Source organism: Euprymna scolopes, chromosome 1 (genome assembly GCF_053919585.1).
Source record: "Euprymna scolopes isolate OS-2025 chromosome 1, ASM5391958v1, whole genome shotgun sequence".
Classification (NCBI taxonomy): domain Eukaryota; kingdom Metazoa; phylum Mollusca; class Cephalopoda; order Sepiida; family Sepiolidae; genus Euprymna; species Euprymna scolopes.
In genome coordinates this window covers 180,982,451-181,009,861 of record NC_136482.1, presented here as the reverse complement: position 1 = coordinate 181,009,861, position 27,411 = coordinate 180,982,451, and the positions used below count along the sequence as shown (strand labels likewise).

At 38.4% G+C, this 27,411-nt stretch overlaps 1 protein-coding gene across 1 annotated transcript in view; it reads left to right on the top strand.

The window, feature by feature from the left end:
- The first annotated feature begins 19,566 nt into the window (after window positions 1-19,566).
- LOC145277889 (N-fatty-acyl-amino acid synthase/hydrolase PM20D1.1-like) overlaps window positions 19,567-27,411 on the top strand; it is a 158,544-nt gene continuing 150,699 nt past the window's right edge. Inside the window, exon 1 of the mRNA XM_080129885.1 lies at window positions 19,567-20,102. Within this exon, the coding sequence (XP_079986011.1) occupies window positions 19,826-20,102 (277 nt within the window). The 5' untranslated portion in view covers window positions 19,567-19,825. The remainder of the gene's footprint in view (window positions 20,103-27,411) is intronic.

Genomic DNA, 27,411 nt, shown 5'->3' with positions numbered 1-27,411 from the left:
ATATATATATATATAGTAATAATATAACTAGCTCTACCTACATATTGAGCACTTTTGAAGTAAATACTTAAAGTTTACGCATAAATCTATACTTTCGTATATTAATTTTATGTGAATAAATGAAGTAGTTGTATATATATATATATATATATATATATATGTATATATATATATATATATATATATAATTATTTACTATAATAATTATTAAATACTTACAAACACTAGTGTTTCATCCTTTCAGGGATCATCAGTACAGGGTGTTACACTTTACACCAGTCGATAGATTCGAACCTAGCGACAGAAGTGATCACTGACTTCATTATCAATGACCGTATCCATTCAGCTAATATTAATCACGAGAAATTCTGTTGAATTTTAAACATTTATTTTTTAAATGCTTTTTAATGTCTGTCATAGTGATCTAATCATTATACGATGATCTGCTTATAAGAGCTAAATTTACCGACTTTAATTTAACGGAAAGTGCTCAACGATAAGAAACGAGATTCTTAAAGGGGCTGATATAATTATTTACTATAATAATTATCAAATACCTACAGACACTAATGTTTCATCCTTTCAGGATTCATCAGTGCAGATTGTCACAATTAACACCAGTTGATGGATATTTAACCTGGTGACAGAAGCCATCTATGGCTTCATTAGCAAAGACCTAATCGATTTGGCTACCATTAACCGTGAGAAATGCTGTTGAATTTAAACATTTATTTTTTAAATGCTTTATATATATATATATATATATATATATATATATATATATATATATATACATATATATATATACATATATACATACATATATATATACATATACATACATACATATATATACATATATATATACATACGTATATATACATATATATATACATACATATATATACACATATATATATGATGATTGCAACGTCTTGTCAGACAAGTGCCACTCCCTCAGACATTTAAAATCCATGATTCCAAATGTCTGAGGGAGTATCTATACAAATATGATGTTACAGAGTCTTAGCTTTGTACGACAGCTAAGTCTCTCTCTCGGTTCAAAATGTTGAGATCCAGCAACAAGCAAGAGCAAGATAGCTTGCAACAAATTAAACTGCAGACCAGCTTAATGCGGGTACTGGTCTTCCGCTTTATGGTTTTTTAAATTAGAAATTTGCTTCTCCTAGAAAGGTTGCCTTCACCACGGTTTACGGGAGCCCTCTCTACCCCAATACACATATACACACACACAAATATACACGGTGCTAGTTGGTCGGTGACCCAGAAAAAGAGTTCATTCACCCTTTGGAAGGTCTTGTTTTTAATTCTTCAGGGAGACTAGACGCCCTCCTCACCAAACAAGTCTGGTGGGGGAACCAGTTTAGTCGCCGGTGACCCGACCATGAGGCAGGTAGTACTGGGTTACATGGTACCAGTAGCATATGACATGACCTGACATACTATATATACATACATATATATTGTGTGTGGCATCCGTTAGTCGAAACGACTGTGGATCAGCGCCGCATTAAGATGTTGCCTGTATGCATCTTTTTGTGTGACTGTAGAGACCAATTCTTGATTTGCATAGTCTGCCACAGCCTTGACATACGAATGCAATTTGCCGCTTCGTCCGGCTGTTCCGCCTGTACACTCGCTCTTCTCCTAGCTCTCTTTGCAGCGTTTTCAACATGGAGGGTCCTCTCGCTGATGATAATCCCTTGGCGTATCATTTTCCTCCAGCCAGTTCTGTCAGCTGCAGAGGCTTCCCATGTATTCCTGCCCACCGAGAAAGCCTTCATGTCACGCTTGCAGACATCCCTGTAGCGAAGATTGGGTCGCCCCCTCTTTCTTGAGCCTGAGACAAGCTCGCCATAGAGAAGGTCTTTAGGGATGCGCCCATCATCCATCCTGCGCACATGGCCCAGCCAGCGAAGACGTCGCTCACGCTGTAGGGAGTAAATGGATGGGATGCCCGCTCTCTGCAGAACATCAGTATTACTCACTCTGTCCTGCCACGTGATACCAAGTATCCTACGTATACACCTCATATGGAAGACCTGGAGTTTCCTCTCTTGTGTTGAGTATGTAGTCCAGGATTCACTCCCATACAGTAGAACACTGAGGATGCACGCTCTGTAGACGGTCATCTTGGTGGAAGTGGTAAGGTGCCTATTTTCCTAGACTCTTTTAGTTAGTTTAGAGAGGGTTGTGAATGCCTTTCCAATCCTTTTGTTTAGCTCCACGTCCAATGAGAGGGTGTCTGAAGCAGTGGAGCCTAGATATTGAAACTGGCGTACGACCTCTGGTGGTGTGCCTTGGATTGTGATGCTGGGTGGGGAGGCGGTTGCTTGACCCATGACTTGGGTTTTCTTCTGGCTGATGGTGAGACCGAACAGGCTGCAAGCATTAGCAAACCTGTCCATCAGTCTTTGAAGACCATCTTCCTGATGCGATACTATAGCTGCATCATCGGCAAACAGCATGTCTCTTATCCGAACTGTCCTGGTCTTTGTCCTGGAGCGGAGTCTGGCGATGTTGAAGAGACCACCATCTGACCTGGAGTGCAAGCAGATACCATCCGTTGTGTTCTTGAAAGCATGCTTCAGGAGTAGGGAGAAGAAGATGCCGAAGAGTGTTGGGGCCAACACAGAACCCTGTTTGACACCACTCCTCACCCCGAACTCAGCAGACATGCCACCGTTAAATTGCACAGTGCTCCTCATGCCATCATGAAAGGATCTTATGATGCTGAGGAGTTTTGGTGGGCATCCGATCAGTGGGAGAATTTTGAATAGTCCATCTCTGCTCACGAGATCGAATGCCTTCGTTAGGTCTATGAAGGCAACATACAGAGGCTGGTTTTGCTCTCTGCACTTCTCTTGCAGTTGGTGTAGGGAGAAGATCATATTGATTGTTGATCTCTCTGAACGAAAGCCGCATTGAGATTCACAAAAACAAAGTTAAACAGCTAGACAGATGGGTTGAACACTACTCCGAGCTTTACTCCAGGGAAAACATGGTACATCAGTCCGCCCTGGATGCCATTGATCGTCTACCGCTGATGCATGAGCTCGATGAGGAGCCTTCCATAGAAGAACTATCCTGGGCAATAGACAGACTATCATCAGGAAAAGCCTCAGGAAAGGACTATATTCCAGCAGAGGTCTTAAAAAGTGGAAAGGCTAGCCTACTTGAGCCCCTCCATAGTCTTCTGATACAGTGTTGGAGAGAAGGCTCAGTGCCTCAGGGCATGAGAGACGCAAATATCATCACTCTCTACAAACATAAAGGGGACAGCGGTGACTGCAACAACTACCGCGGTATCTCACTGTTGAGTTTCGTTGGCAAGCTATTCGCACGTATAGTATTACTGCGACTACACGTTCTTGCCAACCGAATCTACCCAGAATCTCAATACATATATATACATACATATATATACATACATATATATACATATATATATATATACATACATATATACATACATATATATATACATACATATATATATACATATATACATACATATATATATATACATATATACATACATATATATACATACATATATATATATACATACAGACATATATATATATGCATACATACATATATATATACATACATATATATATGCATACATATATATATACATACATATACATACATATATATATACATGCATACATACATAAATATACATACATATATATACATATATATATTCATATATATATATACATATATATACATATATATACATACATATATATACATACATACATATATATACATATATATACATACATACATATACATATATATACATACATATATGTACATACATATATATACATACATATATATATACATATATATATACATATATATATACATACATATATATACATACATATATATACATATATATACATATATATATACACACATATATATACATATATATATATACACATATATATACATATATATATATTATATATATATACATACATATATATACATACATATATATATATATATATACATACATATATATACATATATATATACATATATATATACACATATATATACATACATATATAAGAACAAGATCCAAATATATATATTTGCATGCAAATCAACTCCTTCAGCATGTAAAAATTTCAATAGATTGTTACATATCTATTTCGTTATGCAGAAACAATCGTTATTATTATGTCAATATCGATTCTTCTCGTGTATATACTCCCCATAAAAAGTAGAAATTCTGTGCTTAGAAAGAAAAAATGTATGACCATATAATGTCGTAAAAAAGAAAATTCATAGAAGACAGCATATATATTGACAAACAAGGATTCTAATCTTTCACCTTTTATGAGTAAGACAGGATCAAACTTATACAGCAGGTCTTGAAGAATTAACGAGTGTATGGAGTGTAATGTAGGAAGAATTTTATAATTTTTTTTATATCTTTATTAATTTTACTAAGCTTCCTTTTCTCTCCCTAATGAAGAAAGATATCTACTTATAATTATTTTTATGGTTTTTGCTCAGCTTAGAAAAATGCTCCCTCCCCGACTCTATAAACATAAAATTAAAATTCGTTCCCTCAGTCTTTAAGCACACTTCTTCTATACCCTCCCCCTCCTTCCTTGGAACTAACAGAGACATCAAAAAAAGTAATTAACCAAAGATGAAATCAGAGAAATAGGGTGAAAGAGTACCAAGTTTCAGGTCTCTACATATATCATTTAACACCTCCTAACCAAAGGTTTTGAAGGTGACACTATAATATTTAACATTTCAAAGAGAAAGCGTTATGCCTGAATGAATCTACTTAGAAGTACACAACTTTTCTCACTGAAACCAAAAATCCTCACCAAAAAAACTTAATATGAAATGACCATGTGCTAGCCGAGTTTCAGTTTCAGATTATTTTGTTGCTAATATTAGGTTACTGCAAAAATAATGTCGTTTTTTGACATTTAACTACATATGAAAAAAGCGAGATTATCTTTGCACCAAACTAATAGGTTCAAACCTTGAAAAAAAAAGATGTTCAGAAAGTTTTTCGACAGATCCCTGTGCAGAGTTTTGCTGCAAGATTAATCTTTCAAAACTTAACTCTCCATCCACCTCCTTGAAGACCCAGCATATTATGCAAGTGAAACCAAACTTTGGGAAAAAGAAACGCATAAGATCCATTTTGGAACCCATTAAAGAAAACTCACCAAAAGAAATATATTTGATCTCTCACCTTGAAGTCAGGTTATCTGTGGAATCCTACTGTAATTATATATATATATATATATATATATATATATATATATATATATATATATACTAGCAAAAGTACCCGTCGTTGACTTGGTTCAAAAACAGCCTACAGAAAATGGACTCTGATTTATGAAAATATGATAGGTTATGAAAAGGAAGGGTTGTAAAGAGATAGCTTCGAATTTGGGGGTATCAAAATCAAAGCAAAATATGATGAAAGTAAAAATAAAATAGATAAACCCCATAATTTATTATACCATACCTGTTCACACTGAAACACTTATCACAATATTCTGTGGATCTATATTAAAAAACCTTGTTAAACTTTGTGACATATTTCCATTCTATGGAGGTCAGGTGCGAACGAACACCCCATAATTTTATTATACCATATTTCTTCAAACTGAAACATAATTATCAAAGTATACTTACGCAGATAGATATGAAAAGTCTTTATTAAAGTTTGTGTCTATTTCCATTCCATGGAGGCCAGGCCCGAACGCAGACCCCACAATTTTATTATACTATCCCTATTTAAGTTAAAACATACTTATCAAAGTACTCTTATGTACATCTATATCAAAAACACTTGTAAACGATTTTTTTTAATTTTTAAATTTTTTATTTCCATACTTTGTGTACCAGGCGCGAACGCAGACCCCACAATTTTAATGAACCACCGTTCTGCAGGATCAAACATACCCATTCCTGTGTCTCGATACATCTTCTATCATTATATGTAATCAGTTTTTTAATATAGTCAACCATATAGGAGCCTATTCGTGACCAGACACACACACATACACACACACACACACACACACACACACATTCAGCTTTATATTATAGAAGATATATATATATATGTGTGTGTATATATATATATAATTAAATAATTATTATTATTTTATACCTATAGACACTAGTGTTTTTTGCTTATGCAATCATCAGTGTAGAAGGTGACAATTCCTGCTGGTCGAGAGATTTGAACTCAATTACAAAGCTACCTTTGATTCCATTAGCTAAGCCTTTACTTCAAGGCCACTAAAGAATTGGCAGTAGAATGAAAGGAATTAACAACTAATAAACACATAATTCAACACAAATCCAGTGTGTACGTGTGTGTATGTGTGTGTATGTGTACTTATGTGTACACACACACACACACAAATTATATATATATATATATATAACTACTTCATTTACTCACATAAATTAATATTCGAAAGTATAAATTTATGAGTAAGTATTTACTTCAACAGTGCTCAATACGTAGGTAGAAGAGATCATCCTTCTCCTGACAGACACATATAGTAATGAGGATGTTGGTTTTCGAACTTTAAACTCTGCTGGCAATCCTTTCAACCACAGAACAGAACTTTTTATCTTCTTGAGTGAAGAAATATCAATTTCTGAACCAATCGGCATCAATATTATCCAAAAGATTAGTACGAATTTAAGATGTTTTTCATTTTAAAGGACTTTGCTTTCACCTCTCAAGAAATTTCTTCTCATACATAACCTTGTGAATTTACTTTGCTCCCAAAACCCACGTTTACTCCAAAAACAGAACATTGCTCCTTTTGTTGGAAAAATGTCCTCCAGAAAAATTAGTTGGGTCAAACCATTATCAAACTCAGGGTTGCCAGATGAAAATAAATTTTTAAAGCTAAAGTTTTCAACAAAAAAAAGCCAAAAACGGGCAAATTGAAAACTGAAGTCACACTTTTAGAAACAAAAAGGCCAAACGGACAATGGTCTTTATCAATCTAATATATAAAAGGCTATATGTTTGTCTGTCTGTCTGTCTGCATATTTTCAAACTCTATCTTCTCCGAAACTAAAAGTCACAGAATGATGTCAGGGGGCCTCAAATGATTGGATATTTTACAAACCGTTTTTTTTTTATGGATCTTTAGTCAGTGAAAATAGTGTTTAAGGAGTCAAAAATGGGCCAAAATTGAAACAAGTCGTTTTATATTTTGTACATTCATATTTGCTTATTTTTAATCAGTTCAGATGCATGCCACGTTCGTACAGTGGTAACGTCATCAGCTTTGAATGCTACAGTTTTGATTTCGATTCTAGCTGATGGAACCCAAGTACGTTTATTTTTACTTTTGACATCACGACACTATAATAATATATACAAAATCTGAACAAATTAAAATATCATATTAAAGCGTATTTTATGCCCGGGCAAAGCCGGGTGTCCCAACCCCACCCCAGCTAGTGTCATGTAAAAAAAAATGGCTATATTGAAGATGTTAACTCTGGGCTATATTGAAGATATTGGCTCCTAAATTGCGCCATTCTTTTTAATAATTTTGTATGTTTTTTTGTTTCTTTGTTTTTTCTTAGCGTAAAGATGTTCCCTATGAATTTTTTTATTTTTTTTTATTACATTTTCACCCCAAACACGGCACAGTGTCACTTTGATGAAAGGTGTTAGTATCAGGGACATAAGTCGCAGGGATATTATGTAGGGAGTTTAGCAGCAAAGTGTCTGTTCACATTACACTTGAACTTCTGCTTGTCAGTACTGTTGGGGAAGCAGGAACCTAGAAGGGAATTCCAAAGTCGAGCAGTTCTGAGAAAAAATTATTGGAGTAGAAGGCTTTCTTACATCTAGGGATCTCTACTGTGTAGGGGTGGTCTTTGCTGCTTGTCGGGTTTAACGGGGGTATCTATGTCAAGGTGGCACAAGGGCTTGTGGTTCGTCGGAGCATCCACCATTAAAATACTTGCAAAACAGGTAGAGGGATACAACATTTCGTCGATGGGACAGAGGTTGAAGCTTAGATGACAGTTCAAGACCTATCAAGTTGGCGACTCTCTTTTGAACCCTGTCCAGGAGTGAGAGACTAGTAGCAGATGCACCAAAAATGTGACAATACTCCATACATGGGCGTATGATGGCCTTATAGAGGTACAGGATACTTTCAGGTGTAACTTTCTAGCACAGTAGAGAGAGCCCACCTTCTTTGCAGCAGCCTTGGCAATGCTCTCAATGTATCTGTTCCAATTCATGTTCCCTGTGAATGTTAAGCCGAGCAGTTAGAAAGAAGTACTTTCAAGTAATGTATCATTAGCCGTAGCTAATAGTTGGTGAAAAGTTTTCTTGTAATTATTGAAGGAAACAAGCTTAGTCTTGACAGTATTGAATGTAACCATCCATTTTTGAACCCATTCCACTACAGACTGGAGGGCTTCCTCTGCCATTGACCTAGATATGTGTTCATTTGTTTTCCCCTTATACCTGTTATAGGGAGTGGTGTCACCAGCAAATATACCCATCTCGGTAGCTAATGTAAATGTCTCCTCTCATCACCTAGGACATAAGCTAACCAACCCTCTTCTCTATTGTTTCAGAGTGTAGAGTGAACAGCATTCTTTAGTGGAACTTGAAGGATGCACTCAGACTACATCAGGATCGTCAGTCTCTACGCCCATTCCTCGTCAACTAGGGAAAGGTGTGCTACTCATCTATGCTGTTCTACGACTACACATCATCTGGATCTCGCCGCTTCTGAAAGCAACTCATTACACCTGAATAAATAATGAGCGACAAAATTGAAGTCACCTGCCCAGGATGTGGCTGGAAATCCCAGAAACTCCCTGACTCCCTCAGTAACGTGCTCATTATCTCCATGAACCTTCATGCCGAAACTGCCCATCCAGCCCCGATGGCCAACCCCCAACAACCAGCAGCTCCCAGGCTTAAGCTCAAGTCCCCATCTATTGGTGCTGAAAGCACCCCCGATCAATGGTCATCCTTCAAGCGACAATGGTCTATGTATATGGCTATCACTGATGCTATGTGTGCCACGGCCCTCTTTCACTGCTGTGAGGAGGACCTCATGAATGACCTCTTGAGAGACTTACAGGAAGATGTGTCATCAATGACCGAGGCAGACCTCCTTGCTGCTATAAGGCGCCTGGCAGTCAGGGAGGAGAGCACTCTGGTCCACCGTATCAAACTCAGTAGGATAACACAGGCCCCTGGTACCCCTATCAGAACCTTCCTTGCAGCTCTCAGGGGTCAGTCCGCTTTATGCCAGTACACAGCAAAGTGTAAGGAACCGGGCTGTGGCCACACTTATGATTATAGCAGTGAGATTATTAGGGATAATCTCATTCATGGTATTGCTGATCCAGAGATTCTTTCTGATCTGTTGGGTGATCCCAAAACAGACCGAACCCTGGAGGAAACTGTTGCCTATATAGCCCAGAAGGAACAGGGTAAATCCACCAGGGCAGCTGTTGAAGAAACTACCGCTGCCATGAGCCATGGCAACGACAAACCCCACCAGTCACAACCATCTCGCAGCAACAAACAGAGCAAGTGCGGAGAACAACAGCATGGTAAGTCAAACGACCAGAATTCTAGAGCCAAGTCCTGCAGTGCTTGGTCTGTAACATGCAGCAAGTGCTCGGTAAAAGGCCATTTTGCGACAAACTGCAGTAAGTGCTCGAACTGCAGGTTATGGGGCCACCGAGACAGATCTTCCAGGTGGTGCCCTCAGAACCCCCGCCATAAGGTTAAGCCCAAGTACAGTAATAACACCTTGCACATGGGGGATGACGAAGCTGGCACACTATTTGACCAGCTTTGTACTGTCCAGACTCATCAACCCTTGACTAGCAGCTGCAAGCCAATCGAACATCATGTATACGAAGGCAAATGGGTCGCTAGACCTTCCAAGCCCCACCCAATGATGACGGTGAAGCTCACCCCGTTACCAGATGACCACAAGAAGCTTGGCCGCCCACACAAATCCTCCAACCTCACATCAATCGAAATACCTATGGTGGCGGATTCTGATCAGAGTTCCATCATACCCATCAGATCAGCACTTGCGATGGGCATCGCAAAGACTGACATATTCCCTGTCAAATTGTCCATGCGAGGAGCTATCGAGGAGGATCTAGAGGTTGAAGGAGGTATCTTCGTGGAGGTATCCACAGCTGATGTATCTGGCGCACCAAAAACAACAAAGCAGTTGTTATATGTGTCTAGAAAAATTGGCAAAGCTTTCCTTTGTCGTGAAGCACTGGTGGCATTAGGGGCCATACCTGCCAGTTTCCCAACTGTGCCAGTAAATTGGCCTCAAGACTCCCTGACTACAGTGGAAAATGAATATAAGCAGTGTTCGTGCCCAAAACGCACAGATTTACCACCACCTATACCAACAAAGCTTCCAACAGGTATTGCGCCCACCGATGAAAATGTGCCAATTCTGAAGCAATGGCTGCTTGACTTCTATTCATCAACGTTTAATACATGCGAGCACCAGCCACTTCCCATTATGAAGTGTGAACCGCTGGAGCTCCATATCGACCCCAACGCAAAGCCAGTCGCCATTCATAAGCCTGCATTGGTCCCCCTACACTGGCAAGATAAGGTCTATAATGACCTTGAGAGAGACGTCACTATCGGCGTCCTAGAGAAGGTGAGCCCCAACACGCCGACCACTTGGTGTTCCCACATGGTGGTGACCACAAAAGCTGACGGCTCCCCTAGAAGAACAGTGGATCTGCAGCCACAGAATCGATGGTCCGTGAGGCAGACTCACCATGTGGAGAGTCCATTCCATCTGGCAGATCGTGTCCCCCAGCACACGCGGAAGACTGTCACGGACGCTTGGAATGGTTACCATTCTGTTCCCATCCGAGAGGAAGATCGCCACATTACAACCTTCATAACCCCATGGGGTCGCTATCGTTACAAGGTGGCACCACAGAGCTTCCTCGCTAGTGGTGACGCCTACAACCATCGATTTGATGCTATTATCGCCAACTTCAAAAACAAGGTTAAGTGTGTGGATGACACGTGCATGTGGGCTGACTCAGTTGAGGCATCATTCTTTCAGGCATGCGAGTGGTTGGACCTCTGCGCCAGAAATGGGATTACTCTCAACCCAAAAAAGTTCCAGTTCGCCGAAGAGACTGTTGTCTTTGCGGGCCTCCAGATCACGCCCACTAATTTCACCCCATCTGACAAGTTCTTGGAATCAATTCGGAATTTCCCTACCCCGAAGGACATCACTGGCGCACGGGCTTGGTTTGGATTGGTCAATCAAGGAGCATATGCATTCTCCATGGCCAAGCACATGCAGCCTTTCCGGCATCTCCTGAAACCATCCACCAAATTTAAGTGGACGGAGGAATTGAATGAGATATTCACTGAATCCAAGCTCAAGAACATAGAGGAAATAAAGGAAAGAGTGAGGTTGTTCCTGCCATCCCGCTCAACCTGTCTGTTAACCGATTGGTCGGTCACTGGCATCGGGTACTTCATGATGTAGAAGTACTGTGACTGCGCCACCAGGACGCCTGTGTGCTGCAAGGAGGGCTGGAAGCTCTGCCTGGTGGGTAGCCGCTTCACCCACGCAGCAGAATCCAGGTATGCACCAATTGAAGGAGAAGCCCTCGCTGTTGTCTATGCCTTGCACCAAACATGGTATTACATCCTCGGATGCCGTGACTTGACTGTGGCTACTGACCACAAGCCACTGGTTGGGATACTCAATGACCGCCGTCTGTTGAACCCAAAGGAGAAGACTCTCTCTTACAACTTTAAAGTCATCCACATCTCTGGAAAAAAGAACCTGGGACCTGACGCTGCCTCCCGGTACCCACCTGCCGCCGCCAGCCACACAGATGATGCTTCTAGCACAGATGACACCGCAGATATTGGAGAGGATGATGGGATACACGCATCCATGTCCAACACTCTTTATGCAGTCACTAATGTGGTTTCCTGGGACATGGTGCGGGAAGCTACATCTTCGGACGCAGACCTACAGGAATTACACCGACTGATTCATGACGGATTTCCTTTGGACTGCCGACAGCTAAGGACCACACTCCGGCCGTACCACCGCATCTCCAGCAGCCTTTGCACCGTTGATGGCGTGTTCCTTGCCGGCAACCGCATCATTGTGCCGGCAACATTACGCCAAGAGATATTAGAAGCCCTGCATGCGGCCCACCAGGGAATCAGCTTCATGTGTGCCCACGCGGCTGACTCGGTTTACTGGCACAATATCAGCATCGACATCCAACGTGTCAGGGACAATTGCACCCACTGCCATCGGATTGCCAAGTCTAATGCTATGCAGCCACCTTCTAACGCTGCACCTCCGGAGTACCTGTTCCACAAGATCGCCAGCGACTACTTCACACACAACAACCATGATTATGTTGTGGTGGTCGACCAGTACTCCAACTGGCCGATGGTATTCCAAGCGAAGAACGGCGCAGACGGCCTCATCAAGCGCCTAAGAGAAGTCTTTGTGACTTTCGGAGTGCCTGAGGAACTGACATCTGACGGGGGACCCCAGTTCACTGCTGGGAAAACTCAGGATTTCCTCCGATCATGGGGAGTCTACCATCGCCTTACCTCTGTTGCCAACCCTCACGCCAACTGCAGAGCAGAAATTGCAGTCAAAACTGTCAAACGAATGCTGATGGATAACACCTCAGCAGGCGGGTCCATCAATGTGGACAAGTTTCAACCGGCGATGCTAATATACCGCAACTCCATCGATCCAGAGACGAAGGCATCTCCTGCTCTTATAGTTTTCGGACGACCCATTAGAGATCCCATCCCGATTCCAATGTGTCGGTACTGCCCCCACCCCACATGGTCTGAAACGCTTGTAAACAGGGAGAAGGCACTAGCAAAACGTCATTCCCTTGAGCATGAAAAGTGGAGCGAGCATACAAGATCTTTGCCCCCTCTGGGCGTGGGGGATCACGTGTATATTCAAAACCTAACTGGAAATCACCCTAAATGCTGGGAGCGAACAGGCACCGTTGTGGAGGTGAGACAATTTCACCAATATGTGGTCAAGATAGATGGCTCTGGGAGACTTACGCTCAGAAACCGACAACACCTTTGGAAATTCAAGCCTTTCAGAACCACAACTAATGAAGACGTGATAGAGTCCCTCCTACCAGTCACCAGGCTGCCAGAAGACGCCTCTGTCAGCACAATACCAGGGGCGTGAGAGGACTCTCCTGCCACCCTGCCAGAAGTCCATGCTAGTAATCAAATGGATAGTCCCATACGTAAGTCCAGCAATAAGGATTTTTATGACGTGCCATTAAGCCCTTCTGAGATCCTTCCAACTACCCCTCATGCTTCTAACCCAGCTAGACATTCTGCCACTCCCAAGAACGCTGGAGCTGGAAACGACACCACCCCCAAGAACATGCATACAATTGCCAAGAAGGCTCCCAGGGTCTTGAGCCGACTGATGCCACACAACGCTCCTGGTGCTTCAGAGACTGCACCAGCGAGTAGGTTGCGGCCCCATTTCAGTGTATATAGCTTCAGAGGACTTTTGTACAGGATTTTTTTTGTCGTGCCCGCAAAAAACTCACCGTGGGTGGGGGAGATAGCTAATGTAAATGTCTCCTCTCATCACCTAGGACATAAGCTAACCAACCCTCTTCTCTATTGTTTCAGAGTGTAGAGTGAACAGCATTCTTTTTCACGTCACTCACCCGAAATTCCTTGTGAACTTGTGGGAGAGAGGAATGCATGTCGAGCAGGTTTAAATGCAGTTGTTTATGAGAAAATACTTTTTGAAATGGGACCTTTCAGTTTTTGCGCAGTTGAGAATAGTCTTAACAGCGCACATTGTGATATAAATGGAAGAAACTGTCAGCGGCTGAATTAAGTTCAACATCAGAATTTTGATTTTCCATGCTCATGTTGTGAAAAAGAACGCTCAGCATTCTTTAGTGGAACTTGGAGGACGCACTCAGACTACATCAAGATCGTCAGTCTCTACGCCCATTCCTCGTCGACTAGGGAAAGGTGTGCTACTCATCTACTCGGAGACAATTTTATCAGGGAGGTTATTTATGAATATTAGGAATAATAAAGATCCCCTGAGGTACACCCACATTTATATCATGTTTAGATGTACAACTGCCAAGGACAGCCTGGATTCTTCTCTTACTTAAGAAGGATTTAATTATGTTAAGTATTCGTTCAGTGATACCATATGATCTGATTTTCATGAGAAGACCATCATGCCATACCCTGTCAAAAGCCTTAGATATATCTAGGGCTACTGCCTTACCCTCTCCTGATTTATCCAGTGTATGGTATATACGTTCAAAGATGACAGTTAGGATATCTGCAGTAGACCAGGCTTGCCTAAATCCATATTTTTGGTCGGTCAGAAGTTTAGCAATTGTAAGGTGATGGAGTAGAGCTTGATCAATTATGGACTCAAACATTTTGTTGAAGAGAGGAAGGAGGCTAATGGGGCGATAATTTAACGGGTCAGTTCTTTTGCCAGAATTCTTGTAAGCTGGTAGCACAGAAGCAGTTTTCCAGCAGTCAGGAAAGCAAGATTCGTTAATACATTTGTTGTAAAGTTTGGAGAGGACTGGAGTAACCTCAGTGGAGCATTTTTTTAATGGTACAGCCAGGATGAGATCGGGTCGACATACTTTTGAGTTTTCTAGGTTTTTATGATATCATGTACTTGAGAAGTGTTGATTTTCAGATCATCTAGTGTGGTGTCAGTCTGCAAAGGAAAATTAGGGAGGGAGTTGTTTGCTGGGTCCAATGTAGAGTTTGAAGCAAACCAACTGACAAGCATGTTAGCCTTCTTGGTTGCTGTGTAAACGACATCATGATTGTTGGATAGTGTGGGGAATTGTTGATTGCCCATTATTTACTACACTGTTGTAGACTTTCCAGAAATCACGAGTTCCTAATTTCTGCGCTTTGATGCGTTTTCTTGTGGTTTCAGTTGTCATTATTTCTTTCTTAGAATTACTTCTAGCTCCTATAAAGTTTTGGCTGTTTGTACTGGAATCATGTCTGATAATCTGCAGTATGCATGCTGCTTTTGAGCAATGGCAGTTGCACAAGAAGTAAACCATTGAGGAGAATGGGGTTTGCTATAGAACTTCTGTGTGGGAACATGGGCTTCGGTTGCCACTTTGAACCATTCAGTAGTCTCATTTGCACACTCTTCTGCAGGAAGAGGAAAGATATTTCCCCCATGGGGCATCTGTGATGGCTTGCTAGTCAGCCCTCTTATAATACCTTGTCATTTTGAGTAATGGCTCTTCAGCTTTTGGTTAAGAATTTAGAGTGATTTCAACCATTATTACAGCGTGATCAGCATTCCTGAGTGAGCTATGAGCATGCATTACACAATCATTGGGAACTGTGGTCAGAAATAGGTTTAGAAGTGAGGCTTGTTGATCTTGCTGATCTGGGAAACGTGTTGGAAACATAACTATCTGTGATAGGGAATGAGATATAGAGAAGATATGTGTTATATTATCAGCTGCATCTGTGTCAGTAGAAAAACCAAGCCAATTATTGTGGTAGACATTGAAGCCACCAAATACATGTACTTTCGTGCTAGTATCAAGGGAGAGTGCTGTATCTATGCTGTCAGAAACTTGGTTCATTAGAGTACAGTCCTGGCTCAAGGGAGAGCAGTAGAGAAAATGTAAGTAGTTAATGCTATGTTGCAGGTTATGTCTAAAGCACATAAAGGCCTGGTCATCTGATTTTAGTTTTGATTCTCTAGTCAAGAGGAGAGTGTTTCAAATGTAAACTCTAAATCTGTGCATATGTTTGTCTGAGTCCTTACGACAAAGTGAGAGATGACCAGGCATGTTAAATAAGGATGAAGAAATGTAGGTTAGTTTTACTTAGTGCTAAGATATCCGGGGTGTTTGCTAGGAGAAATGATCTATATTAGTTCTAAGCCTGCGGATATTTGTGAATGCACACCTCAAGGGCGGAGGCAAATTGTTTTTTTTTTTGGAGTTTACACCTGGCTTGATCATAATTTTTGATTGAACTGCCAATTTATTTTATTTAAAAGTTTTAGTTTAAGAGTGAGAGGTACTGGACAAAGTGGTTGTGCAGAATAGCAAACATACAACACAATTATGCAACACAAATAAACCATCAGACAACTATTTATCTACAGGCATGGCCATTTTATATATGCTTTTGAGGGAAATTAAAAAAATTTTAAGATAAGTACACTTGCGTTAAGGAACGTTAATAATACATTCTACAGTTTACATATTTTTAAAGCATATCAAAGATGATACTTAAATTGTTGATAAATCAGTTAGATCCCACTCCCGCCAAATCAGATTTTTTTTTTTATAAAGGTGATTACTTGTTGGAAAACAAGAATTATTTCAGAATGTAGAGTGGGTGATTAGTTTTGCATATAAATTCATCACACATCAGGTCGATAGTCTATCTGAAAAACCTTGATGTTTCTGAATTTTTTAGATGAGATTGGTTATTTATATTATTTGGATTTTTCGAACTACTGTTCTATCTTGAGTGTCATTTTGGCCACGTTTCGATCGGAGGATACATCGATCGAAACGATGTGAAAATGACACTTAAGATGAGAACAATAGTCCCAAGAATCCAAATTATACTTTTAAGAGTATATAATCAGATTTTTTGTTTTTTCGAGGGGAAAAATTAAAAAAATATATATATATATTAACCCAATCAAAACCCTTAAGTCTAAGTGGCAACAGCCCCCTCCACATTCCTCTACAAACACCAGCCAGCCATGGTTCTCCCCAGAATGTGCTGCTGCCATCGCGCACAGAAATCACTTTTTCCATAGCTACCAACGTAATAGATGCACTGAGATTAAAGCTGCTTTCAGGAACGCCAGCAACCACTGTAAAAAAGTAATAAAAAATGCAAGAAGTATATGCTCAGTCTGTTAAATCCAAAGCAGCTGATCAGCGGCTTGGTTCCCACCAGTTTTGGCAAATAACAAATAGGATCCTGAACAGAAGTGTGCGTTCTATCCCACCATTATCAACGAACCAGAGGTCATCTCTTCAGCTTCAGACAAGGCCAAACTATTTGCCAAGAACTTTGCAGCTAATTCTACCCAATGCGACGAAGGCCATCAACTCCCCATATTTACTCCTATAACACAGAACACACTAGGTAACATACAAATATCTGTGCATGAGGTTGCCAAGCTAATCAAGAACCTTGATTCCAGTAAAGCTACTGGCCCTGATGGTATCCCAATTATAGTGTTAAAAAAGCTTCAACCAGAACTTGCTCCCATACTTACGAAACTGTTTAAACGTTGCCTTAAGGAGAAGTGCTTTCCAACACCCAGAAAAACCTCATCAGTATACCCTGTATTTAAGAACTCAGGTGATAAGTCATCTCCCTCTCAGTACAGACCAATAAGTCTCCTGTGTGTCATGAGTAAGTTATTGGAATTCATATTAAATAGAGAAATAGTCAACCACCTCAGCAGAAATAACCTTCTTAGTGACATGCAATATGGTTTCCATTCTGCAAGATCTACAGCAGATGTGCTAACGGTTATATCTCATAGGATTAGTGAATCTCTTGACAAAGGCTTCCTTTCCAGGGCAATTGCTCTTGACATATCAAAGGCCTTCGACAAGGTATGGCATAAAGGCCTACTTCACAAGATCTCCAGCTACGGTATAACTGGAAATATTCTCTCTATCATTAAATCATTTCTCTCTGATAGTCTCATAAGAGTAGTGGTTGATGGACAAAAATCAGAGGCCTGCAGTATTAATGCTGGAGTCCCTCAAGGGTCCATCCTGGGCCCAACTCTCTTCCTGATCTACATCAATGATCTCCCTAAACACATACTTAAATCATTCGTTGACATCTATGCTGATGACGTGACCATCTACAGCAACACATCAAAGGCTGTAAATGACAAAGCTTTCTCTGATTCTCTCTCCTCTGATCTCGAACGAGTAATTCAGTGGTTACCTTTAATGCATCTAAAACCAAACTCCTATCTTTACACCATCAACGCTCTGATCCCCATCTGGCATCAATTGAAATGGATGGCTCTCGTCTAGAAGAAGCTCCATGTTTTGACAAGCTTCTGGGCTTGACCTTCACTCCTGATCTGAAATAGAACATGTACATCAAGTCTGTTGCCAAGGTTGCTGGAAAGATGGTGGGATCTTTCTACTGCTCCAGAAGATATCTCACCCCTGATGCAATTCTCTATCTATATAAAAGCCAAGTACGTCCAAGGATGGAATACTGCTGCCATATCTGGGCAGGAGCTGCTAAAAATAGCCTATCCTGCCTTGACAGAGTACAAAATAGACTTCGTGGCTTAGTGGGGGATGCCCTTTTCCCTTCCCTGCAAACTCTCTCCCACAGAAGAGACGTTGCAAGCCTATCTTTGTTTTATCGTTATTTCCATGGCAGGTGCTCGTCTGAACTCCAATCTCTTGTCCCCCCTCGCCAATCTTTTCCAAAAAACACCCGTCTAGTTGAATCCACTGTCAAAAATTTCCCCCACTCTTTATCTATGCCTAAATCAAAGCGTAGATTCCATGAACAAAGCTTCTTTCTTAGAACTGCACACCTGTGGAACTCTGTTCCGTCTGCCTGCTTTCCTCCTGACTACAACTTGGATGTCTTCAAGTCCAACGTAAACAAATTCCTGATGAACCGCCTCCTTAAGTAGACACTCTAAAATCTCCACACTAACGTACTGTACTTACAATAACCCTTATCCATGAGTGGCTTCCGGGTCTTGATAAGTGGTGACCACCTTGTAAAAAAAAAAAAAAAATCACGCCGTCAAAAAATACAAAAATACATTACTTTTCAGATGTATCTAGAATGATCATATGTCATTATATAAGTAATCAGTAACGTATACATGAAACTGATTCCTTAATCTAAATTCTGAAATAATTGCTTTTTTTTTTTTATTTTAAATTTTTTATTTTTTAACAAAATTTTTCAGATACATAATGACTTAAAAAAAGTGTTATTTTTTTTGGAGGTGTGCATGTGATTTAGATGAGTATCTTCAACTACCAAAACTGAATCTTGAAATTTGCACTCACATTTTATATTTTATGTAAATTGGATTTTTGTGAAAAATGTTTAAAAATCTGTAAAAGTTAAAATGCACATTGCTAATTTCATAGAACGTTTTTATTTTATTTAAAAAGCAAACCAATCCCAAATAAATAAATATATATATATATATATATATATATATATATATATATATATATATATATATATATATATATATTTTCTGCAAGTTTCAAACAACCTCACTTGGTTGAAAAGAATTTCGGTGTCTAATTCGCCGGTCAATCATTAAAATTGCCCTCACCCCCCCCCCCATTTTCCTAAAAATACAGTTAACTACGTTTTGATAGTAAATGAAATATCTAATTAAAATTTAAATCATGAAAATCACGCAAAGAAAACAACAACAAAAAAAAAGAAAAGAAAAAAAAAACTGATAACGATATTTTTTTTTTATTACAAAATTGGGGTGAAGGTTGTTGAAAAAAATCTCAAAAATTAATTAGGTTTTCATTTTTTTTTTTACGGGTAAAAGTTCGAAACGAATTGTTTTCAGATAAACAATTAATTTAACTTAGAATAAAGCAACTTTTACAACAGACGAGGAAAAGACGTTCGTTTCGTTGCAAAGTGAACTAAATTATAGCCATGGCTAAAAAAGCGATCTTCACGAGTATCGCTTTATTGTTCGGACTCCTTTTCACCATCGTGTTGATACGCACTTTTACATTTGATGTGAGGACGGATAAACAAAGTTCATGCATTGATCAACAAACCGAACAAAGTCACCCAAGAATTGATATTAAGAAAAACAAACATATACTTGAGAATTTCCGAACTGCCCTGCGATTTAAAACGATTTCATGGGAGCAAAACGTGTACAACCCCGAGGAATTGGTGAAATTTCGATTATTTGTCGAGCAAAGTAAGTCATTTTATAATGATCCACAAAAACAACAACTTCTTTTTCTTATATATATATATATATATATATATATATATATATATATATATATTTGGGGGTACTAAATTGGTTAAAGGGAAAATTATTCCCAGCTCGCATTTAGGTAAAAATGCGCTTTCGTAAATAACTGAATCCATTCAAAACATATCGCTAAAACCAAAAACAAACAACATATATATATGGCGGTACAATGATAACAAATAAATAAACCGCGCTTTTTGACTCTTTGATATGACAGGAGGGAGCGCATTCAAGAAGTTATTTTTGTTTAGCGACAGACATGGATCAAAACAGTAATACTTGACGCTTGGGCAGACCTGTCACCTGTACTAGAGTGCTCTCCATCTAAAATGTGTTTTTTTTTTAAAAAAAAAAAAAAACTATTTTCCGATAATTATCATAGATTACAGACTTAAGTACCATATCAGCAGAAAATTTTGAAAAAAAAATAATAATAATGACTTTTGAGAAGGGGGTTCACTTTCTCTTTTATAATGTTCTACAACATTGCTACCTGACTTACTGTTCATTTCTTCACCGGCGTGTCATGTGATTAGAACGTGATAACGGGAGAGTAAAACTCTTTAAAAGTCATTAATTTATTTATTTTATTTTTTTTTGCTAACATGATTAAGTCTGTATCTATGAAAATCGTCGGGAAAACTAAAAAAAAAAAAAGTAACGAAAACACGTATTTTTGGGGGGGGGGGGGTTGTTGCACGTGTGCACTCTCGCACAGGTCCGCCGACCTTTGTTTATTTAGAACTTTGGCCCTTCTACACATTTTTGTATTCGATAAACGGAGTTTTCATATAAAAACAATGGTTTCAACTGATTTTTTTTTTTTTTTTTTTTTTGCCAATTCTAATAAATTACAATAGTAGCTTCCAAATATTACTGAATTATTAAAAAAAAAAAAAAACTTTAATCGTGTTAGCAGGTGAAAAATTGTGACCATCTTGTTTCGAAACGGAAAATAACCTTTCTTTTTAACTCTCGGGTGTTTTACGATCGTTTTTATCAAATTCTTTTTTTTTTTCTTTTAATAATCAATTTTCGTAATTTTTAAATATAATCATCATAATCATAATCAATAATACGAGGAATACGCAGATAACATTGTTTTCATGTGAAATTCAGTTTTACGATTTCCGAAATTTGGTCAGAAGCGCCAAAACTTGATTTAATTTTAAACGTGCTTGTATAGATTAGTGAAAATCAACGCATTTCAGGTGAAATCATTACGTACTTACGGGTCATGTCGAAATTAAAGACGTTCGCTTCTCATTGACAACTTAAAGGCTCCAAAAATCACCCTCGAAGGGGTCATAAAAGGAGCTACTTCGGGTGCAAAACTATTTTTTTTATCTGATAAATTAAAATGACCGACTTGTATCGTTATAGCCTTCGAAATTTTTAAAGCCTTTAAACTGGCGATTTGTAATTAAATTTAGGGTTCGAATTAAAGTTTCAAATGTCAAAGTCAAGAACTGTTAGTTGGCATGAATTTGTACAAAATGGAAATGCGCATTATTTTCAAACGCGAGAGAAAAAAAAAAAGCTGTTCTTTATCTCTATTTTATGTGCTTTTCAACCTCGAAGGTAAAGTTAAACGCAACATCCCCCCCCCCAAAAAAAAAGACGGGTAATTTGTATGGGAGTAAAATTTTAAATTGCCCCAGTTAAAAAGGATTCTTTTACCGACCAAAAAAACAGAACGGATACTAAATTTTGACAACGAAACGTATGCCAGTTTTTAAAATTAATTAAATGGAATAAGCAAAAAGCTGAAAGGGGGTACTTTTGCAGAATACGGACCGTGCTGAAATAATAACGTTATTTAGAAACCTATTCTTAATATGAGAGTATTTTGGAACAATTTTGTACGTTTACCTAACAATAAACGAAAGATACCGTTAGAAAAACACACACACACATCGCAAAGCTTCCATTTGTTGTGGTAAATTTTCACTTGGTGTGAAAGAAAAAAAAATTCAATTTGTATGTTTTTTGTTTTGTTTTGTTTTTAAGAATGCTTTCCTGAATTTGTTTGTTTTCATATAATCGCAATAAAATGCAATTATGACTTTTTTTTAGTTACATCTTTTTTAGGTGCAAAAAGGAGATGCGAAAATAACAGTAAAAAAAAACAACAATCATCCATGTTTAAAGCAAATAGACAAATACTTAGAATACATTTTACAATTATTTAACTTCGGATCTTTTTTTCCCCCCCTAATTTAAAGCACGAGTTTGCAAGACGATTATTTCTTCTCGTGTTGTGTCGAGAGTTTTTGTTTGCATGTGTAATATATGACAAGGGAGATAATCCTATCTTGTTCGACGTTCTATTTAAATTATCTAACTTGTTTAAATGAAATCGGTTTAGTATTTGATTATTCGAAAGTTAGGTGCAGGAGGACTGCAGGCCCTGAACTCAACCTATTTAAAAAAAAAAAAAATCTGTGCTTATTTAGAAGAACAAAAATACAGACAAATCGGTGCTTATGCACTTATTGAACGACGCTATTTTTAAATATTATTTACAAATTAAATGAAAGATTTACAATATCTTTTTTTGGTATTATTTTACTTTAAGGCCCGTCTCACGTTCGTATATAACAAATATATATAACTTTTTTTTTTTTTTTTGTAGATTTCGGTGTGCTAAAAACGAATCTGCAAACCGTTTCCGTTGCAAAAAAATAGTTTTCATGATATGAAGAAATTACTTTTTCGAAAAGTGGGTGATCACTTTTCCATGTAAATTTAACTTAAAATGAGCTCCCACTTTCTGGCCACCTGAGAGAGGGGGCATTTTTTGTGTGCTTATTGGTTAAAAAGTTTTTTGTTTGATTTCTTTTGCATAGTATTAACCCCTGAACTCTGGGACTATTTTCCATTTAACAGCCTAGCCTTCGTTTACGCTACACGCGAGCATAAACAAAGGCTGTTAAATGTGCACTCGCGTACCAAACTGCCTTGTCACAGTGTAGTATTGGCGAAAAATTAAAATTAGACGAAAAACAAGTAGTTTTCCAAATATTAAACCATGTAACTCTATATGTTATCACGGGTGGCCATTTTGTACACGCAAGCGCATGCATATGGTCGACCATATGCGTGCACTTGCGTGTACAAAATGGCCACCTGTGATAGAATAAAGACATTGAGCCTGGCCAGTACGAGATGGGTGACCATTTGGGAAGGTTAGGCGCTGTATGTACCTTCTCGGAAGGTTGGGCGTCGGGCCAGCACCCTGACCCCCAAAAAAGAACTCCTCACTACAAAAGCATCTACAAAGTTGTGAATGGCCTATGCCCCTTCAGGGATTCAAGGCTATGGGTGGGTGGGATCGATACCCAATGTTTTCCGATGCTGTTGAAGCGGATAACATACATTACAAAAATGTTCAAGGGGGTCATTATTATCTTGTTATGTTAGTTTGTTTCTTTGTGCAAATCGATGACATCTCGACTGTAACAACGTGCAAAAATTGAAATATGTGAACAAACTCCTCATTCAGGTTGCCTCCCTATAAATCTGGCCCATATCTCAGTAGCGTGTTTGGAGGTGATTAAAAGTTCAAAATATTTCTTATCTAATAAGAACAGAAAAATGACAAATCTTAAATTGAAATCTGATTTTCCACGTATCAATATAACAACGTATGATTAATCGTAGAAAGTATTTACTCCTTATCTCACTGACAGTTTTAGAGCTGATAAAATTTTTTTATTAATACATAATGTATAAAGTGAACCTTGGGTTTATTTTCGGCAGCCTCATAACTTTTGCTTCCCTTTTTTTTTTTTTTTTTTTTTTTTTTTATTCTTTAGTCCTCCTGGTGCTACCAGATCAGGCTGTCTGAAGATATTGGCTTCCTGTGACGAAATGCGCCCAGCATTGATGTTTTTTGTTTTCCTACTTTCTTTTGCAAAACTTAATTATGTTCTGCAAAACCAAAAACAAAAAACAACAAACCGCCTTTTTCCCCCTTTTCTTTCTTACCATTTCTCCTTTCTCCTTCTGTCTCCCCCCCCCCACTTCCTGACTGGTTTCCTAGCTTAAAATGTGCAAGACATTAATACTGTAACCCTTTTCCCTCTCCCATTGTAAAACTCATTCATGTTCTGCAGAGCAGGGAACAAAAACGATAAAATCCACTATAAAACAGTTAAACCAAACACTACAAGCTTATTAAAGAATAAAAACCTTCTACAAAATAACTGGCTGCAACATGAATACTATTTCCAAAATAACTAGATTCGACATTAAATAATCCGAAAAGGGTTGATATGCTGTAAAACAAAAACAACCAACCAAACCATCCTTTACACCTCACATTCTATGATCGATGTTTCTGACAAAGGGTGAAGAATTGCTGTTTTTTGTCAGAATTTACCCATCTAATACTTATCATTGGCTAGTTTTTGACCAGAAGTGGTATTTTTGTTAGCTCCTTACATCAAGTGGTTTTATGCTGTGTCTCGAGCGATTTCCATATAAAAAATCTATTTTTTCTATCTATCGATGTATCTATGTTTTATACTTATTCACCCCAAATTGGATGTAAGGAGCTTCTATTTGGATTCATGTTTACAGGGACACTATATAGAGAGAAGAGCATTATATTTAAAGTTCTGCATGTTAATACAGTCAGGGAAGCAGGAAACAGGAGTGGAATAGCAAAGTGTAGCAGTTTGAGGGTAGAAGTTATAAAAGCAGGTTTTCAGGCATCTGTGGAGCTCTACAGTGATGGGATGGGATTTTGCTGCTTTTTGGGTGAATTAAAATGTATTTATGTTGGGGAACACAAGTACCTCGAGTTCGTCAGAGACCATTCCACTAAAATTCTTATAAAACAGGCGCAGGGATTCAGCATTTCGTCAATGGGACATGGATTGGTGTTTTGCTTATGTAATAGAAATAAAACAAAGAAAGCAGAACATGATTACAAAAATGTTAACTGCCCAACCATCCGCCAAAATATAAAAATATGGTGCTATCAACCTTAGACAGCACTACGCTAGTTGTGAAGAGTCAAAGAACATTAAAACACCGAAAAAAAAGAGTGTTTATCCAACCTTCACTGGAAGACCGCAGAGAACACTGAGATCTTTCTTGTGGAGGCTTTTTGCCATCCAAACCCCAAGGAATACCAATGACCATTACCAGTGATGAATCAATGATAATTGGTTGTTGCAATAACGCAAAGTCATTTGCAATGGTTAACAAAAGTGGTGAAGAATACTGGAAACCTGGAGAGACTTGTTGTCACTCGAACTCTAGGGAAAATCACTTGTTATTGTTAGTGAATAATCGCTAATGATGACCTGTGTGAGAATTATTAGCGATAATAATAATAATAACAACCAGCTGCCCCAACCCGGCTTTGCGTGGATATATTTATACTTTAATTTTTTTTTTTCACTAATTTCTAAAAATGTGGAGCTTTTAATTTTTACATTCTTTCATGGAAATATTATTAAATTTATAAAGAAAAGAATTTTATCCCTATAATTGCAAATAGCGTATGCTTAAGATCGGTCACAAATTATGTCACAAGGCAGTAATTATTTTGCAAGTGACATTTTAAAGACATAAAAAGCACATGCAACTTTTGCGCTTTTGAAAAGTAACAAAAGCCAGAAATATCATCTTCTGATTAGCTTGTAATAATAATACCAACATCTATGATGATGATAATAATACCAACATCTATGATGATGATAATAATAATACCAACATCTATGATGATGATAATAATAATACCAACATCTATGATGATGATAGAATTATATTTTGGTATTCTTCTCGCCCATCTCCTTATAATCAGTTAGAATATGCAGCGTATCTAAAAGAAGTTAACTTCGGTTGTGGGGTGGGTCAAGAAATGACTTAATATAATCTTGTTAAAACTCAGATTGTGTCTTTCAATCGTAGGTGTAACCCTTTTCTTCCTCAGATTTATGTGGATGTCTCTGTTCCTGTTTACAATGCCTCCCCACGGGACAGAGTTAGACACCAGGGTCGTTTTTTAACGCGGAGAAAAGGAACAAAAATAAAAATTGTCTCAGTCGTGAAGGATTTCTCCTCCACTGACAGAGAACAAGAAATTGAAGTGCAGCATCTGAAGAACAGATACTACACTTTGATCTTGTCCCGAAGGTCAATTGATGAGAAATCGACTCCGAAACTTGTTTTTCTTTCTCATCAAAGCATTCTTGGAGTTCATCTATTAAATCCATTACTCTTTCTGCTTCCCATAAAACCGGTTCTCTCTATCGCTCTGAACACTTTCTTGCACCTAAGTCTATTCTCTATCTCTACAAATCAAGATCAGCCCATGTATGAAATACTGTTGTCATATTTGGGCTGGTGAATCTGTGCCCCATTTGATGAATTGCAGAAACGTATGTGAAATTTGATTTGCCTCACATTATGTTCTTTATTACAACCTCTCTCTCACAGACGTGGTTTTGCTAGTCTCAGTCTTTTCTACAAATACTATTATAACATGTGTTCCTCAGAATTGTCTGATTTATTCCCTGCTTCCTTTGTTACAGCTCGTTTAACTTGTTGCTCTAGTGGTTTCCATCAATTCACTGTTTTAATACCTCACTGTAGTATAGCTTCCTATTCCAATGGCTTCTTTCCAAGAACTACAAGGTTGTGGAACTTTCTCCTTGCTCACTGTTTTACTTCTACCTACAACCTTGATCTTTTTAAACTAAGGTCAATAGGCAGCTCCTGCCTTTGCAATAATTAGCTTTTGTTCTTGTTAACTCCTTACATCAAGTGGCTTCATGTCTTGTATCAAGCAATTTTCTATATAAATAAATCAAAACAAAAACTATTGATCAGATTAAATATTAAAATCGATTAAATCAATTGCAAATAACATTTTTTTCACAAGCGACTGGGGACCGCTTGTGAATTTGATATTCCCATGAAACTTCCTTCTTTGTAGGAATCTAGCTCAACCCGCCTTAGGTAAATGCCGTTTCGGTATGGTAAGTTATTCAACAGAATGTAAGATTGATATTCCTGATATCATAAACAGATTTTCCCTTGTTAAATCGTGTAGTCGTATTTAATTTCAAATGACACTCTTCTGGAGGTTGCAGGTTCAAGCCTCGGGCAGGCGATACTAAGAATACAATTGTGAATTACTTAAGACTTCTACTCGGTCATGGCTGAGTGGATAAAAGCATGCTACTGTGACCCAACCAATGTGAGAACGGATTTAACAGTGCTAATTGTTATG